At 45.9% G+C, this 17,500-nt stretch overlaps 1 protein-coding gene across 6 annotated transcripts in view; it reads right to left on the bottom strand.

The window, feature by feature from the left end:
- The window catches only part of rtn4a (reticulon 4a), a 25,120-nt gene extending 12,103 nt beyond the window's left edge, over positions 1 to 13,017 (bottom strand). Inside the window, exons 1-4 of one of the 6 annotated variants that reach the window (XM_069725443.1) lie at positions 12,436 to 13,017; positions 12,207 to 12,345; positions 6,943 to 6,996; positions 3,218 to 5,080 (exon numbers count right to left, since the gene is read on the bottom strand). In XM_069725443.1, the coding sequence (XP_069581544.1) occupies positions 3,218 to 5,080; positions 6,943 to 6,996; positions 12,207 to 12,345; positions 12,436 to 12,810 (2,431 nt within the window). In that variant the 5' untranslated portion in view covers positions 12,811 to 13,017. The other 5 variants (XM_069725442.1, XM_069725450.1, XM_069725444.1 and 2 more) reach the window with 5 other exon arrangements.
- Positions 13,018 to 17,500: the final 4,483 nt, after the last annotated feature.

The following is a 17,500-nucleotide window of genomic DNA, read 5'->3' on the forward strand; positions in this document are numbered from 1 at the left end:
CCCCCCCCCCCCCCCCCCCCCCCCCCCCCCCCCCCCCCCCCCCCCCCCCCCCCCCCCCCCCCCCCCCCCCCCCCCCCCCCCCCCCCCTTTTCTGACTAAAATCTACCTGAAAATCTGAGATGCTGAAATAATAATAAGTTCTGAGGTAGAAAACGAAGTGAAACAGACTGATGGTCTGAGTGGTCGTCACTGACGTCGCCCACTAGAGGGCGCCGGTCTCACGCTGAAAATCCTCTCCAACCCTCCTCTTCCTCTTCCTCTTCCAATAAACCTACCTCACTAATAAAAACCTCTGATCAGAAACAAACATATAAAGATATATTCATTCTGAATCTCATCAACAGAAGAAGATGAAGTGAGTTTAAAGGAGCCGTTTGAACTGCAGAGATTTCAGCACTCAGAGACGGTTACATAAACAGGAAGTTCAAAGTATCGCAGCGTGACCTTTGACCTTCAGTCTCTGTCAGGCTGCTGTCATCCAGGAGGAGAGGACACAGAGTCAAACTGTCCGTTTCCTTCCAAAATAAAAGCAGTTTTATCTTTAAATGGCAGAACTACAAAGTTATTCCTGATTTTATGGGAATATGTCAGCAGAAAGTTTCTGATTAAATATATTAAAAAAACTTCAGGGTTAAAACTATTGTTCCTTGTTTTTATGATGATAAATGACATTAATTACCATCTTCATCCTGAAGAAATGACTTTTATTTGCTTATTTCTGTTTTGTATCATCTAAAACAGAAAGCTGATGAATAAAATATTTCACACTATTTCAGTTTCTTTTCTGTCGGTTGTCTTCAGTATCTGTGGAGACATTTCAGTATCTGTGGAGACATTTCAGTATCTGTGGAGACATTTCAGTATCTGTGGAGACATTTCTGTATCTGTGGAGACATTTCTGTATCTGTGGAGACATTTCTGTATCCGAGTCCTCAGAAAATCACAATAGTTATTGTTTTGTTCTGTTAAAACTACTTTCTGCACTTTTTAACTTTTCAATCGAACAAATAAACAGATGAACTGATGATTTTTAGATGCAGCAGATTAAGTAGATTTATTTTCTGCAGAATCAGAGACATCTTTTACATCACATCTTAAAACTTATTATTTTTAAAAAGCTTATTATTTCTGAGCACTTTCTGCCTCCATCATGTTTTATTACTACTGTTGTTGTCCTGTTTGTTTATTTGTATAATTTCTGCCTGATTTTATTTAATACCTATAATACCATGTAAAGTAACTTTATTTTGAAAGGTGCTGCATAAATAAAGTTCATCATTATCTATAAATACAGACTGTAAAGTTGTTCAGCAACCAGAACGTATTAAAAGTGCACTAAACTACTAAATATTGATCATTCAAGATTTGCTGCTTTTCTTTGTTCAATACGACAGTAAACTGAAAATATAGAAAACTAAGTAGTAAAAGAAACATTAAAATATTCTGCTGTCAGCGACAGAATCACAACGAGGAGTCAGATCAGCTGACGTTTGTGCAGCGCTGCAGTTACGTAATGAGGAACATTTGCTGAGTTTCTGGGTCGGAGAACCCTGTGTTGGGCTGCCAGTGTCGCAATGCAGGGAGGAGGTGGAGGAGGAGGAGGAGGAAGAGGAGGAGGGGGGCTTTAATTAACAGGAGACCCCTCTCTCTCTCTCTCTCTCTCACACACACAGGTCCCGAACATGAACGTCCTCCTGCTCCACTTCCAGCCGCCGTCTGAACATCAGCAGCTTCTGTGTCTGAATATGAACTCGTTGAATAAACCGAGTCGTGTCAGAATGAAGACGATCCATCGCTAGACGGCCTGAAGGGGGCGCCGCTGCGTCTCACCGATAAACGGTCTGATCCTCAGATAACCACCAGTTAAAACCAAGCCGAGGCCGCCGGTTTGTTCGGAGACAAACAGGAAGGTTGTTCAATTATCAGGTTCTCAAACAAGACAGGAAGTTTTCCCACAAAAGTAAAAGCGTATTTTAAGCAAAAATACTGTCTGAGAATGTTTCATTCTCTGAACTATTGGACCAGAGTGGCCGCAACCAAGATGTTGTTTAACAGCAGCTGGTTCATTACTGCCCCCTTCTGACGGGAGTAACACATTACAGTACTTGATTTCATGTTAATCTTTGTTTTGAAGTGTCGTCGGTTCATTTTCTAACAGCAGGTAACTGTTTCAGCTTTTATCTAATTTAATAAAAAAATATTATTTGTACTTTAATGGAGCAGTGAGTTGTGGATGTGTCCAGAAAACTGGTTCCTTTTCTTGGGGAGTGAATTTAAAGCATCAGTTGTGTCCAAGATTAATATTCAGGGTCTAATGTGACCAATGAATTTTGGGATTTCAACTTCCAGAAATCTTCATTTGTCAATTTCAGATGTAAAAAGGTAAAATTCTCAAAAATTTGAACATGATTGGTCAGATGAACTCCGCTTCAGACATATTTTAGAGGAGCTGCAGCTCGACGCCCTGTTGAGTCATCGCAGCTCCGGTTATTGGTGTCGGAGGTTATCAGTGTCAGTATTTGGCCTCAGGAACATAAAACCTGATGAAAGCGCCTGTATAACAGAGTAAATCACAGCAGGGAGTGGGGCCTGTCAGAGGGAAGTCGTGGGCGGTTGCTCGGGGCGATAAGGTGGTGTCGGGTTTCAGGGGGTTCAAAGCATCAATACCGGAAATAAAAACACGAGCGTCTGCAGGCGGTTCGATCGGGTCAATATCATATTAAAAATATCTTCAGCTCTATCGACTTATTTCAGTGGATTTAAAAAAAGGACAATAACAGCAGCTCAGAATAGAAAACAAGAATTAACATCACGCTACTTACCGTGTTTTAAAATGTAAAATAAAGGATGATCAGGTGCACAGAAAATGATGTTTTTCTAATGAAATGCACAAAATGTGGCAAAAAGAAAAGGAAAGGTGGAACCACAATGGAGCAAAGAGCCAAATCGGTTAACCAACCGTTACAAACACGATGCAGGTTTAATGTTCAACGAAATGCAGAAAAAAACAGAAAACAGGACGATGCAAGAAAGGAAAAGGTGTCAGGAAGGAGGAGGAACTAAACTCTGGTTGGTTGGAGTAACTGAGGAGAACAAAGGAGGTGGAAGTTATGCAGATGAACATGGAGGTGCCGGTGGAAACTTAGGAGGATGTTGTGGGGGGAGTGGAGGTGGGGTGGGGGGGGATGGTTTCCAAGCTGGAACTGGTTTATTTTACCTGTTCTTATGTTCACGTTTGGCATCTTAAACATTTTGCCGCCCTCGGCGCTCTTCTTGGCGAGCGGCTCCTCCGGTTGGCAGACTGGCGAGTGGATGACAGGAACCTGGGGAGGAGGCGGCTGGACGTCCAGCTCCTCCAGCTCCGCCTTGCTCTTCTGGGGGGAGGCCTGGGAGAGGAGGCAGTAGGAGCTCTGAGCTGGAGCCTCTTCTTTAACCTCCGGGGGCGGGGCTACTGTCGGAGTCGCATCCTTGAAGCCGAAGCTCAGATCGTCGTCCATGGGGATCTCCGGCGGCTTGGAGCAGGCGAACTTGGAGGTGTCCAGAGCTTCCAGAAACTCGTCGATGACTCCCCTCGGCGGTCTCTCGATGAACTCAAACTCCTCGGAGGAGACTTCGTGCTCAGAGACCTCCTCGGCCACCTCGGGCTCCTCCGCCTCCATCTTCAGGTCCTTCTTCTCCGTTTCCACCTGGAAGCTGGCGGGGTTCTTGGCCATGGCCTCCAGGACCGGAGACAGAGAGTCCGCCGTCGGAGACTCCGAATCAGAATCCTCGGCGGGGGTCTTTTTGCTCTGGAAGTCGAGGGGCTCAAACTTTTGGGTGATTTTGGGGGAATCGTGGCTGGAGAACCAATCCTTCTGCTCGATCTGCATCGGCTCCTCTTCCTTTGCCTCGGTCGGGCTCGTTTCCTCGGCTCCTTTGACCAGATCGAAGGCGCCGAAGCTCTTGTCCTCGTCGTCCTCGTCCTTAGTGTTGTCGGCAACTCGCCCCTCCATCTGCTCGGTCATCTCCTTCAGCAGGGACACTTTAGCATCGAAAGCGAACGGGTTGTTGGCGGATAGATTGATGGGCGGGTTGGGCGACTCCATCATCCTGCGCTCCAGAATTGGGCTCTGCTCCAGACTTCCCTCGGAGGAGCCCGAGTCGATCTTGTCAGCGTTCAGCGGGGAAGACTTCAGGATGTCGGGAAGCGACGGCGGCAGAGCGGCATCCTCGTCTTCGTCGTCGTCTTTAAGACCAGACGAGAACTGAGCCATCGACTGCACGAGAGAGTCGGCGGCCGTCCTGCCGGTCTGGAATGTCTTCCCCTCGTCCAGGAGCGAAGGCGGGCTGTCCGGGCTGTCCTGGGCTTCTCCGGTTGTCCCGTACTGGACCAGATCCGGAGTGGGACTCTCTGACATTTTGGACGCTTTGCTGTCGGACTTGGAGTCTCCGAAGTGGGAGTAGCCGCTGTCCGCCAGCGGGGAGAAGCCCTCGAACGGGTTATTGTTCTTCTTCACCTCGTACATCAAGTCGTCGTCGTCGTCGGACCGGTCAGCGTGCAGGTCGGCCTCGTACCTGGAGGGGCTCAGGGAGGACGTGTCCTTGGGGAAGGAATCCATGCAGACCTTGGAGTTGTCTTGAGACGCTAGGTACGGTGAATCCCAGTGGTCTGTTGGGTTAGAGGAGGCAAGGTGAGACTCGGGGACCTTCGTCTGGGGGGTGACGGGGGAGGGGCCAGTGGACGACCTGTCTGAGCTGATCAGCTTCTCCTCAGGCGAAAAGGAAATGCCGCTGTCTTCACATGGGTTGTGAGGCCCCGGGTCTTTCCCTAAACTCAGGTAAGGACCGGCTAGCGGGTCCAGGAGGTCGTCCTTATTCTGACTACGGCCCGGTCCGGAGTCGCCCTCTTCGCCCTCCCAAGGCATGTCCTTGGAAAGACTAGCGGGGGGTCGAGCGGAGAAGGAGCCCAGCGGGGCGCCGGGTCTCGAAGTCGGGGGCTGGTTGGGACTCTCGGTCAGAGAGAGCTCCTCCAGGGAGTCGGGGGAGTGGAGAGGGGAGAGAGGAGAGATGGGAGCAGGGGAGTCACCCTTCTGCCCAAGTGCTTGAGTAGAGAGGGAGGAGGGAGAACGCAACACAGCACATATCAAAGACACACTCCATTCCTCAGGGCGCCCAGTACACCGGGCTCAACACGTCGGAGAACATCCGACGACACGTCAGATCCGATGACCCGGCCGGCTGTGAACCCGGAGACGCTTCACGCTTTCATTCAGCGGTTCTGTATGTTCCAGAAAACCAGTCAGCTGGTCATCGTTTAGAGAGTCTTTCATTTCAGGTTGTTTTTAGCCTTTAATGCTGCGACGCTACACTTCCAGTGTTTGTTGGCCCTAAATACATATTTAATGAAGAAGTGAATGTTAAATTATTTTTGTGCCTATATTTGGACTAATTAAGCGCTATGCTCGGGTCACTACCATAATATTGAGTTTAACTATATTATATAAACTATTTGGAGCTGAAAGCTGAAATAATAGTCAATATTTCTATCACTTTAATTTCATAAACTTGATATAATCCTCCGATTTTAAAAAGGTTTTTCTGGATTATTATCTGAAGTGTTATTGTTTGATTTCAGTCACATTTTCCATCGAATGTTTCACAATAAAAGCTTTTGTTAAGAAATTAAAGGTTTCTGTAAACACTAGAATTGTTTTATTTTGAAACAGATACAGGAAGTGATGAGTTGATATCAACAGGGTAACGCAGTAACTTTAACAGGGCAAACGGGAGCGGATCAAAAGGACTGCAAACATTTTATTTACTAACTTGGAGGGAAAAACTTCAACTTTAAGGTTTTATAATTTGATGAACGCGTGTTTTAATGACTTCAGCAGAAACTGTCTTTGTAAAACTTTGAGGGAAACCTTCAACATTTCTAAAAACATCTGTGGCATTATGATGGACTGGTTGGCTGTTTTCTCTGAAATATTCCTGGTAAAACTGTTGGACTTTGTAATTGTCCCATTTTCAGTTGTCAGCAGGTTCTTGAAACGCTTCAGCTGACAAAACCTACAACAAAATCACTGTAAACATTCATGTTTTGAGTGTTGGATCATTTAGATCATTTGGAACGACAGCTGATTGGCTGATGAGTCACCTGCTCCTCTTTAAAGCGGCGACCTTCGTCATGCGTCTTTGTCAGCTGTTTTGTTCTGTAAATCATCGTCCGAGTCCAGTCTTTAGTTTAGACGGTCTAGTTTAAAGGTGAAGTTTCACTTTGTTTCACCAGAACTTCCATCTTCCTTATTTGTTTGTTTTTAAATATTGGATTCAGTTTCCATAAAGTTGCTTTAACCTGCAGCAGCTTCGGGTTCCTTCCAGTCGAAGGGAAACGAGTTGGTCTTCAGGCTGTTTCTTATTACTTTAACTGTCAGTTTGGGTTTTTGGAACAAACAGACAACGATGATCTATAAGCGCTCAGATGAAGTCTCCCGTCCAGCGGTTGTCCAGCGGTCCAGCGGTTGGACGACCAACCCGGTTAGACGACCAACCCGGTTAGAAGCGCGGTGGCTGGATTAGATTTTGATCCCCAGGTCTGGTGCCAATAAACCACGTCTAACGCAAACTGTTGGGCGATGATGGATAATGATTCCTCTCAAAAAGTTTTTTTTCAAATTGTACAAAACCTGTCAATCACTGAGGAGAATCATTATCTCTCTACAAACTACTGGTTCTAGTCTACGACAACAAGTCACGATGCAACACAGACAAGCAAACATCCAACTCCACAGTTTCACATCACGGAGACAAAAATCTAGTCTCACATGCCATTTTAGAAACTGAACAACAAACAGGGAGGTGGAGGTAGTGTGTGTGTGTGTGTGGGGGGGGGGGGCACTAAAGAAGTGGATAAAGGAAATTAATGACGCAGACGAGGGAAACACAGCGAGCAGAGAAACTTGCCTGTAGGGAATTGCATCAGAGGATGAGGCTGAGCTTTAGAAGGAGAAGGTGCATCTGTGGGAGAAACCAGAGACAGCAGGAGGAAACAGGAAGTGAGTTCAGGTGAGTTCAGGTGAGTTCAGGTAGGAAAACGCAGGAGGAAAAAAAATCAGGTCCTTAAAAACCTTGAATGACTCGATTATCACGCTTCAATACTTTTCTGGTACTTTTTTTTTTTTTTTTTTAAATGCAACGTCATTCTTCGTCCGATATCTCGGTTGCTTCCACACAGACACGTTTTCATCTTAAAACTCACAACTTCTGCTACGTAAACACCGGCGTGTATCTCATCAGCACCAACGAAGATAAAATCACACTTTCAACTGCAACAAATCAGACATTAAAACGTCTTATTTCACTCATCTGTTAGTTTATGTGTTTGGATTTTGGGCCGTCGCCATCTTGATATTTGGAGTCAGATGTGACCATATTTGGACGAGCTGAGTGAAGAGCAAGGGGCGGATCCTGATTGGAAACCTGGGCACACTATGCCCCGCCTCCCTAAACATATGAGTCCTAATATGTAATGAATGCTGGCGTCTATTAGAGCCCCTAGTGGTCCTCGGTGGTATTACACTATAAGGCTTTTCCGCTTCGTCCTCAATTTCCTATTTTTAAAAGACCCCAAAAAGCTTCGTCCACTTTTATAAATAGTTTATGGTCTTTATGGCGATAACTTCCACGTGAAACATTTAGGGAACATCGGTAAATTGCAGCTACAGGAAACAAGCTGGGTTAAAGTTGGCTCATGAAACCTCAGCTGTGTTTGAAGAGGTGGAGAGCAGCCGCTGTGTAACGATGTTACGGGGAGTGAACACTCGGTCTGAAGGTCTGAAGGACATAAAACTTCTTCAGGACAAACTCGTCAACACAAAAGAGAAATGTGAAACAAGTGAAGAACAACGGACGCTTTGAAGCGTTCCACAACGAGACCTTCTGACAGCAGCGTGACGCCGAGATTCGATCAGATGGAAAATAGATTCAGGCTCCAAATACAATTAAACAGGAACGCTTGCTGCTTCGTTCAGAAAACTCACAGGAAACTACATCTACACAATAAAACTACACCTACACAATAAAACTACATCTACACAGTAAAACTACACCTACACAGTAAAACTACACCTACAAAATAAAACTACATATACACAATAAAACTACATCTACACAGTAAAACTACATTACCCAATAAAACACATCTACACAATAAAACTACACAATAAAACACATCTACACAATAAAACACATGGAATATAATTATGTTTTTTTCCTGCAGCATCTAACAGACAACCCGACAACGCGACACCAGCCAGCCAGCGTCACCGACACACTTTCAGTCCTGAACCTGCTGCTGTTCAACAAACTAAAACAATATGTTTTATAATAATATTATTATATTAAGTTCAGCTTCAGACTTTTTATGATTTTTTTTTTTAGACAATAATTTTAAAATGAAATAGAAGTTTTAGTTGAAGCTCTTTAATAACCATCAACAAACCAACTGAATGTTATCTTAGACTTGACCCTAAGTTTGGTGTTTGTCCTCAGCAGGAATCGAACCCTGACCCCAGATGTCCTCGTCCTCCTGGTCTAAGTGTCCTCCTCTCACCCCCCCGACACCGTATGATATACGACCTCAGGCCGACCAATCACCTGCTGCCGCCTTGTAAAACCAGGAACTCAATGTACGCTTCCTGTCAGGAGATGCCGTCCAGTCTTTATGCTAAGCTAAGCTAACGAGACAAGAAATATTTACAATTAATAACAATTAATGATTATTTTTTTCCCAATTCATTGTGTCGTGATCTATCCCTAATTCAGACGAGATGGGGAGGAGCTAGGAGGCGGATCTAAGGACACAAAGCCCCGCCCACACATACCAGAAACTAGCCCCGCCCCCCAAACAAATCTGCTGTAGCCCAGGAAGTATTTTTTTTCTCTTAAAGTTCCACGATAAACGACTGATAAACTTTCGAGTAAAAACCAGGCGTGTTTTTTTTTTTTTTTTTTTACTTTGAAAACTATACGAATGTTTTTATTGACACAAATAGCTTTCTTTATTCACCATTTTCATTAAAAAAAACCAACTAAAATAATTAAATCAGCTATGAACATAATTTCAGATCTTTTTGTTAATCGAATCATCTCTGTTTAAAGGAAACGTGACTCCAGGTTTCAGGATCGGGTTTCACAGAGCGAGATTTAAACCAGATTAACACGTTGCTGCTCATCACGTCCAGGACGGACAGACAGCTGCTACGTCTGCATGGTAGAAACACGGCGAGGTGGAGGGAGGGGGGCGGACTCCTCACCGGGATCCAGACACCACCCCCTCCACCTCCACCACGTGTCTCCATCTAATCCACCCGACTACAAACACCGATGAACGGAGGCGACCCACAAACAAGATTAGCAAGACGTCAGTCAATCTGTCTGAGAACTAAACTCACTGAACACCGTTTATATGGAGACGAGGAGTCATCGGGAGGAGGAGGAGGACGAGGAGGAGAGGAGGAGGCAGCAATATTTGGATTTTACACGTCAATCAATACTGAAATTGAAATAATCAGCTGATAAACAGAAAATTAATCTGCAACTATCCTGATGATCGATCGATCATTTCAATCGATTTTTTTTTTTTTATTAACACTGATAAAAACTGATATGTGGAATATTTGAAGATTTCTGCGTCTGAAAACGGAATATTTGAAGTTTTTGGTAAAAAAATAAAAAATAATAATAAGTTTAACGAATCAGTAATTAAAAAAGAGCTGCAGCTTTTAATTAAAAAGTTAATTTACAATGTGGAGCAGAAATCATTAATGTTTTAATACTACTGGAGCTGAAAGGACCTCTTTAATACTTTAATGACAAAATAATCAATTGTTCTGTCAGTTAGTCAATTAAAATATTGGTTTGTGCTTAAAAAAACGATTTATTGATTATGAAAACTTTAGTTTAGTGTTTTCTGCTGTTTTTTTAAATTTTTAAAATGTGATAAAAGACAAAACATCATCTAAACAAAAGCAGTAGGAAGTTCACCAAAATAAAATACAACCTAAAAGCAGCCAAACTGAATGTAAACGATGAGCAACAGGAAGTTCTTTTGTACCACAGATGTCCCATCATGACTCCAACTGCTGCTCTAATCGTTGATTAATCAGCCAATTATTGATTATTTATCTACGCTCTACGAGATCCAATTTTTTTTAAAAAGGTCCAAAAATTACACATTTTCTTTTATTTAAACTTGTTCAATATTTGTGCTTCTTCAGATATGAATCGACCTTTAAAACCCGATTTACTCCAGAAAATATTCAGTTTATTTGTTGTGAAGTTGTTTTTATCAAAGAACTTCAACTTTGAAGAGATGAAAACCAGTTCTTCATCATTCTCTCATCATCAACACAATCTGCTGATAATTTTCTTTGAAAATCGGTTGAATTCATGTCAGAAAACAGTGAAATACGACCAAGTTAACAGATTTGCTTCATTGTGTCTCAAAAACCCTCAAACTGTTTACGATCAGAGAAAAGTTAGAAACCAGGAAGTCTTTTTTAGCCTTAAAAACAACCCATCAGAGATGAGACCTGTTGTCTGGTCCGCTGCAGGAGGAGACGGTGACGGCGTTGTGTTTTGGGGGAAATGAGACATGTAGACATGTGTGTGTCCGTATTGGCTGTCAGGGTTCATCCACCTCCATCAGGCTCCACCAGCAGCCCCACCCTGCCTCACAGGAGGCCTGTTTACCCGCTATCTGATGCAGAAACAACAGCTGACCATGTAGGAGAACCAGAGAGGACAGAAGCCCCACCTGAGGAGGGCCGGCCCAGTGGGGGGGCGGACAGGAGGGGCTCGGGCCTGTGTTGCCGGGCGGCTTTAGGGTGGAGATTTTGGGGTTTGGTTTGTGTGGTGTGACTGATTGAAGCCAGGACCACATCATAAATCACGCACCGCTGGTTGACCGTGTTGAGGTCGCGTGGAGACGCCGGCGGGCCGGCAGGGAGCGGACGCACAGCGGATTTCCTTTGTTGTGACTAATCTCTGGGTTACGAGCCCGTGCTAACGACGCCCCTGCTTCCATTATCGGACACGTCATTGTCTGCCGTGCGCTCCTTTTTTTTTATTACTTTCATCAGATTACAAAATATAAAATAAAAATTACATCTCCGACACTTGTTTTAATCCCGATGATCAGATTCCTTGTTCATAAAAGCATCGTGTCTTTTTTATACGTGAGCGCTGGAAGTCACAACCTGACACCGGATAACAGGAACCTCACACCGCCGGGCCCTCCGGGCCCTGTGCCCCCCTCCCCGTGTGGAGCTTGTATTACAGGGAGTGATACAGGAGTGATACAGGAGTGATACAGGAGTGATACACGAGCGGCTTTCAGCGCCGCATCTTCTCGGCTTTGTTGACAAAAACCCCGAAAAAAACATCTGTCCGATAATGGAAATGCTACCGTTAGCAGCAGCAGATGGGCGCTGCTCGGTCCGCCTCGATGAAGATGAAGATGATGATGAAGATGAAGATGATGATGAAGATGAAGATGATGATGAAGATGAAACCCAACAGCGGGTAAATAAACCGACATTTATTCGTGTCAAAATGTCTAAAAGAACCAACGTCTGGTTCCCGGTGAAACACCGCAGCCGCTCCCGCTCCCTGCCGTCGGTCTGTCGGGAACAGGTGGGCCGCATCACCGCGAGCTCGGCCACCGGCCCAAACCTCCGTTAAACAACAACAACAACAACAACAACAACCACCGTGACTTCACTTCTATAAATCAAACACACTCCGGCGGACTTTTGTTCGACTTTGACCGAGTCGATGAGTCGGTGAGTCGGTGAGTCTCCTCCCCCCCCCCCCCCCCCCCCCCCATCACTAATCTGCACTAAAACACAACAATATGATTTCTATGATTTCCTGATGTCATGATGTCATGATGTCATGGTGCCGGTGTTCCGGTGTTCCGGTGGGTGCAGCTCGGTAACGGAGCAGGACGGAGCCCTCGTGCCGGTTGTCGGTGTCTGGACGAGCACGCGATGCTAACCGGTTCAGAGGCGGAAACAAAAAACCTCCAAATCATCTGAAACTCACAACAAACGACTTCTCTTGTTTTTCCGTTAAAAAGCACAAACATATCGTCCGTGTTTTGACCGGCCCGGTCCCGGTCCCGGTCCGGTCCCGGCCCGGTCCCCGTCCCCCGGTCCGATACTCACATGCTGCCTCTGTCACCGCTGGTCGCTCTGCTGCCTCTGCGGCTGCTGTCCGGGGTTCGGCCGCGGGGAGGGCGTCGCTGGCGGGGGCAGGTTCCGGCTCGGGGGCGGCCCGGGGCTCCGGTTCGGTTCTGGGGGCGGCCTGGGGCTCCGGTTCGGTTCTGGGGGCGGCCCGGGGCTCCGGTTCGGTTCTGGGGGCGGCCCGGGGCTCCGGTTCGGTTCTGGGGGCGACGACCTCGGGAACAAAAGAAAAGCTGGTGGAGTCCGGGACCGCCTCCGGTTCGGGTGCCTTTACCTCTGGCGCAGGCTCCGGTTCTGACTGTGGTGCGTGGACCAGCTGTGGTTCTGGTATGTGGACCGGTTCTGGTTCTGGTATGTGGACCGGCTCCGGCTCCAGTAACGTCACTGTCTCCTCTGAAGTTGGCGCCCTGTCCTCCGCTATGTGCCGCTCCAGGGCGTCCTGAGCCCCGCCGACCAAGTCCACAATGTCGTCCACGCTGAAGAGGTCCTGTGCGGGTTCTGGTTCCGGCTCGGCCTGGTAGTGGTGCACCGCCTCGTTGAACAGAGAGGTGCTGGAAGAGACCTGCTGCTCCTCGTTGTCTGCCATTTTTCTTTTCTAATCTGTCTCCTGAGGTGGAAAACTAAAAAAAAGTTTCGGTTCCGGTACCTCGTCTTTCCCTCCCGCTGTACACACTCCACCGGGGAGAGCTGTGAAGCCGCGCGCCGGTAAAGCCCCTCCGGTAAAAGCCTGCTTCTTGACACCGGACAAAGTTGGACAAGTGCGCCACAAGACAGTCGCCACCGAGTCGGACCCGAGTCCCAGCAGAGGAAGAGGGGGAACTCCGCTAACCAATCACCTTGCGCGTTAACCCCCTGAGTGACGTGACCTGTGGCCAATCAGAGCACGCCGGAGTTGGGCGGGGTGGGCGTAACCGGACACCTCCCTTAAGGCAGCGGTAAAAGTGAGGAGCAGAAAGTTGAATCTGTGACATAACTTCTCCTCCAGCAGGGCACTTTTTACATAACTGATTTATGATCGAGTCCGGCTCCTCCTGCTGCACCCAAACCTCCACCTCTGAGGGGAGCGAGCTCAAACCTCTAAAGTCCTCTAAAGTTATAAAAAATACAATGATGAACAATTTAAATGTGAATTTGAACAAATAACATCTGAAACTTTTGTGTAAAAAAAAAAGCCATCATGTTTTAGATCTTTGAGGATTTCTATCTTTTAAAAAATGTCACACAAACACAAAGAACTATTCACAAGTTTTTACTTCAGCAGCAAAAAAAAACACAAAAAAACATAATTAATTCCAGACAACCTTCTGTGGTGCATTCAGGATCCCAAAAATGGGCCCGTGACCACATCGTGGAAGGAGGATAAGATACCAAACATGGCACCCACTCAGTGGATTAAAAATACATACGTGCAGGAGTTATGTGGACAGTTTTACCATCGTCTCCTTTATAGTGGAGGTCTGTGGGGGCAAAATACTGCAGAATTATTCAGAAAGGATTAAAAAAAACAGCCAATTGTACTAGTTTATGAGATTTTCAGAGGGTCATTGAACACGTCGTCATTCCTGTTACCAGTGACCTCTGAAGGAAAAGCGAGTTTGTGATTGGCTGAAAGTCTTGATGATGTAATGTTGTTGTTTCAAAAAAAAAACAGGTGACGTCCGGCAGTTTTGTAAATGAGAGATGCTTCAATACTTTCTGGGCTTCAGGGGATTTGTTGTTGTTGTTGTTGTTGTTGTTGTTGCAAGACCGCGAGCGACCAAAAGCAGAAATTAGGAACGGCGAGTCTGAGCGCCGACCACAGACTGTATGTAAAAACAGACGTAGTTTTCAGGTCTGAAAAGGGACACAAATGCAGATGTGCCTTTAAAGTGCAATACCACTAAAGGCCACTAGGGGCTGGCCCCCAAAAAAACATTTAAAAAGCATCAACTTTTCTCGAGAAGCTCCTCCCCCTGAGTTCGTCCAAATATGGTCACTTCTGGCTTTTAAGAAACACGAGATGGTGTCACAACGTTCAGTGTACGTGTGGGCGGGGCCAGCGGGGTAAACACTAATGAGCATGTGCACACATCCTCTTTGAGTTCGTGTACGTCCAGATTGAACTCGCAGTTCGGTGACCTCACGTGGCCGGGCGTCCCTTACACACCGTCACCGACGCTAAACACGTGTTTCGCATATTTATCGCATATTTTAGGAATTTAAAGCCACAGTATTGACGTTAGCATATTAGCTAGCTAGTGTAGAGCTAAAGTAACAATGGAAATGAATAACACCCCAAAATAAACACAGTAAAAAAAAACATCTGGACGGGAACCCAAGTCCGTAACGTACACGACGCCCGGGACGTTAGCCAATCATCGGCAACTGACTACAACCTCTGCTGGTTTGTACCTTTAATGACGATACATTTTCGTCCTTATTAGAGATCGGACACCTGAGACGACACGCGACTCTGCTGAGGTCAGACTTTGGAAAAAAACATTCACATTTCGTGATCGAAACCTCCTTCAGAGTCGTTAAAGCTCTTCTGAGACCAGAGAAGCAGAAAAAGAGGAAACGAGTTGAGTTCACGTCGATCTGCTTTAAACGTGTTCGGAGGGAAAACGCTGCCTTCAGGGTCCCGTGGAAACGTCAGAGAAACTACCTGCTGTGCTTCTGTGATTTATAACAGCACACGTTACACCGTCTGTGGACGTTTTTCTTGAGAGAAGTCTGAAGGGAAAATGTGGTTTTGGTTTTTGAAGACAAGCGTCAGGATCAGATATCGAGTTACGCAGCATACTGATGACAGGCCGAGCTCTATATATAACGTGAATATATACGTCCACGGGTATTTATGGTGGCTGCAGCCGACACGTGATCATGTGACAGAGGAGGGAAGAGGGGGGAGGGGCCAAAAATGTCTCAACTCTAAAAATCAGGTCCGATCCAGTCGGATGGGATCGAGTTTGATTGATTGAAGCCTGTTTTTCTGAGGTAAATATGATGAATAAATGAATGATTGATGTCCCTCAGGAGGAAGCAGAGGAGTCAGAAAATCCTGAGAACACATCATTTGTTTATTTCACTCATTCATTCAATTAACTGACAAAAATAAAACGCAGAAGATGTCGGATCACTGAAACAAATGAACCCGTAAGATTCAGCCGTGTGTGTATGTTTCTATATCAGTGTGGGGACTTAAACCTGGAAACACTGCAATACGTCAATGAAAGTCCCCACAAGGATAGGGAAACAAGCGTGAGTGTGTGTGTGCGTGAGTGTGCGTGAGTGTGTGAGTGTGTGTGAGTGTGTGTGTGTGAGTGCGTGTGTGTGAGTGTGAGTGTGTGTGTGTGTGAGTGTGTGTGTGTGTGAGTGTGTGTGTGAGTGTGTGTGTGAGTGTGTGAGTGTGTGTGTGTGTGTGTGTGTGTGTGTGTGTGTGAGTGTGAGTTTGTGTGAGTGTGTGAGTGTGTGTGTGTGTGTGTGTGTGTGTGTGTGTGTGTGTGTGTGTGTGTGTGTGAGTGTGTGTGTGTGTGTGTGTGTGTGTGTGAGTGTGTGTGTGAGTGTGTGTGTGTGAGAGTGTGTGTGAGTGTGTGTGTGTGAGTGCGTGTGTGTGAGTGTGTGTGTGAGAGTGTGTGTGTGAGTGTGTGTGAGTGTGTGTGTGAGTGTGTCTGTGTGAGTGTGTGTCTGTGTGTGAGTGTGTGTGTGTGAGAGTGTGTGTGAGTGTGTGTGTGTGAGTGCGTGTGTGTGAGTGTGAGTGTGTGTGTGAGAGTGTGTGTGTGAGTGTGTGTGAGTGTGTGTGTGAGTGTGTCTGTGTGAGTGTGTGTCTGTGTGTGTGTGAGTGTGTGTGTGTGTGTGTGTGTGTGTGTGTGTGTGTGTGTGTGTGTGTGTGTGTGTGTGTGTGTGTGTGTGTGTGTGTGTGTGTGTGTGTGTGTGTGTGTGTGTGTGTGTGTGTGTGTGTGTGTGAGTGTGTGTGTGTCTCTCGCTGCAGACTGGTAGCCGTTGACATTCCAGAGTTATCTTTGGGGAGGATGAGGATGAAGGCAGCTGCTCCGATTAGCAGCGGTTGCCTGGCAACAGCTCGGAGTGTTTATAGTGTGTTTGAGGGGAAGTTAACAGGCGAGTGTCATGTTTACACATTGTTTACACGTTGTTTACACATTGTTTATGCTGTCCAGTAAATAAACTGGACTCTAGGTTGGTTCAGTTTAACTGTTTCTACTCAGAAGATGAAAAGCTCTTTCTCCGGTTTGTCTTGAACACACCATGACATCAGGGTTTCCTCATTTCTGATGCTGGATGAATGTGGTGATGATGCACTTTGCTTTGTGACCATGAACACATCATCACCCCTTCGACCAATCAGAAGAGAGCTGAGTCACTCACAGGGGATTTTTTTTTTCACTGACATCATGTTTTCTTTAATCCCTAAACTAAACCTGAACGACCATAACTAACCTCTTCACAGCATGTTTGTTATCCATAATTGGTCAACATTACTATAAACTGACATGTACACACACACACACACACACACACACACACACACACACACACACACACACACACACACACACACACACACACACACACACACACTGGAGGCCACAGAGCATCTCTAAACAGGAAATGAGCTGTAATATCTGCGTATAAATATGATATATAAAACATCATGTTGTCATATAAACATTCAGAGTTGATTTGGAGTCGTCAGTCCGGTACTTTCTCTCTTTTGGTTCTGGTTTTGGTCTCCACCAGCTGCTAAAAAAACTAGCCTGGCTCCGCCTACTTTTTTTTCTCCCAGTCTGTCTTTATGGTCTGGAAACCCTGTTCACATTGCGGTCTGCTCAGCTGTTCTGAAGGGCAGAACCAATCGGAGGCCAGTGGGCGTGGCTAAGTGTGAGTTTCAGCACTCAACAAAATGGTCACTGCTGATTGGTTCACAGCTGCTCCAATAGGCTGGAGACAAACCTTGATGGTGAGTTCCAAGACTCAGATATTCACGTAGTTTTTAACGCCAGGGTAAAAAAAACGCTCCAACTAAACTTCACCAACTCGACTCCGAGTCGGTTTTCTGAGATTTTTACAAGTTTTTCTATAAACGGTGGAAAACAATGAGAGCTGTGAGACTCAGCCAGAATAATGAAGATTTGTGAGTGAGCTGAAACCACAGACGTCATATAAAAATCAACGTCATCTCCGTCCAGGTCTGAAAGGTGAAGCCTTAAAGTGAAATACCGCTGAGGGCCACTAGGGGCCGTCTCCCATAGACTCCCATTGAAACTAGACAGTAACAC

This window comes from Brachyistius frenatus, unplaced genomic scaffold (genome assembly GCF_029030835.1).
Source record: "Brachyistius frenatus isolate BFR_SWC_R1_liver_20210118 unplaced genomic scaffold, ASM2903083v1 Contig_424, whole genome shotgun sequence".
In the NCBI taxonomy this organism is placed as follows: domain Eukaryota; kingdom Metazoa; phylum Chordata; class Actinopteri; family Embiotocidae; genus Brachyistius; species Brachyistius frenatus.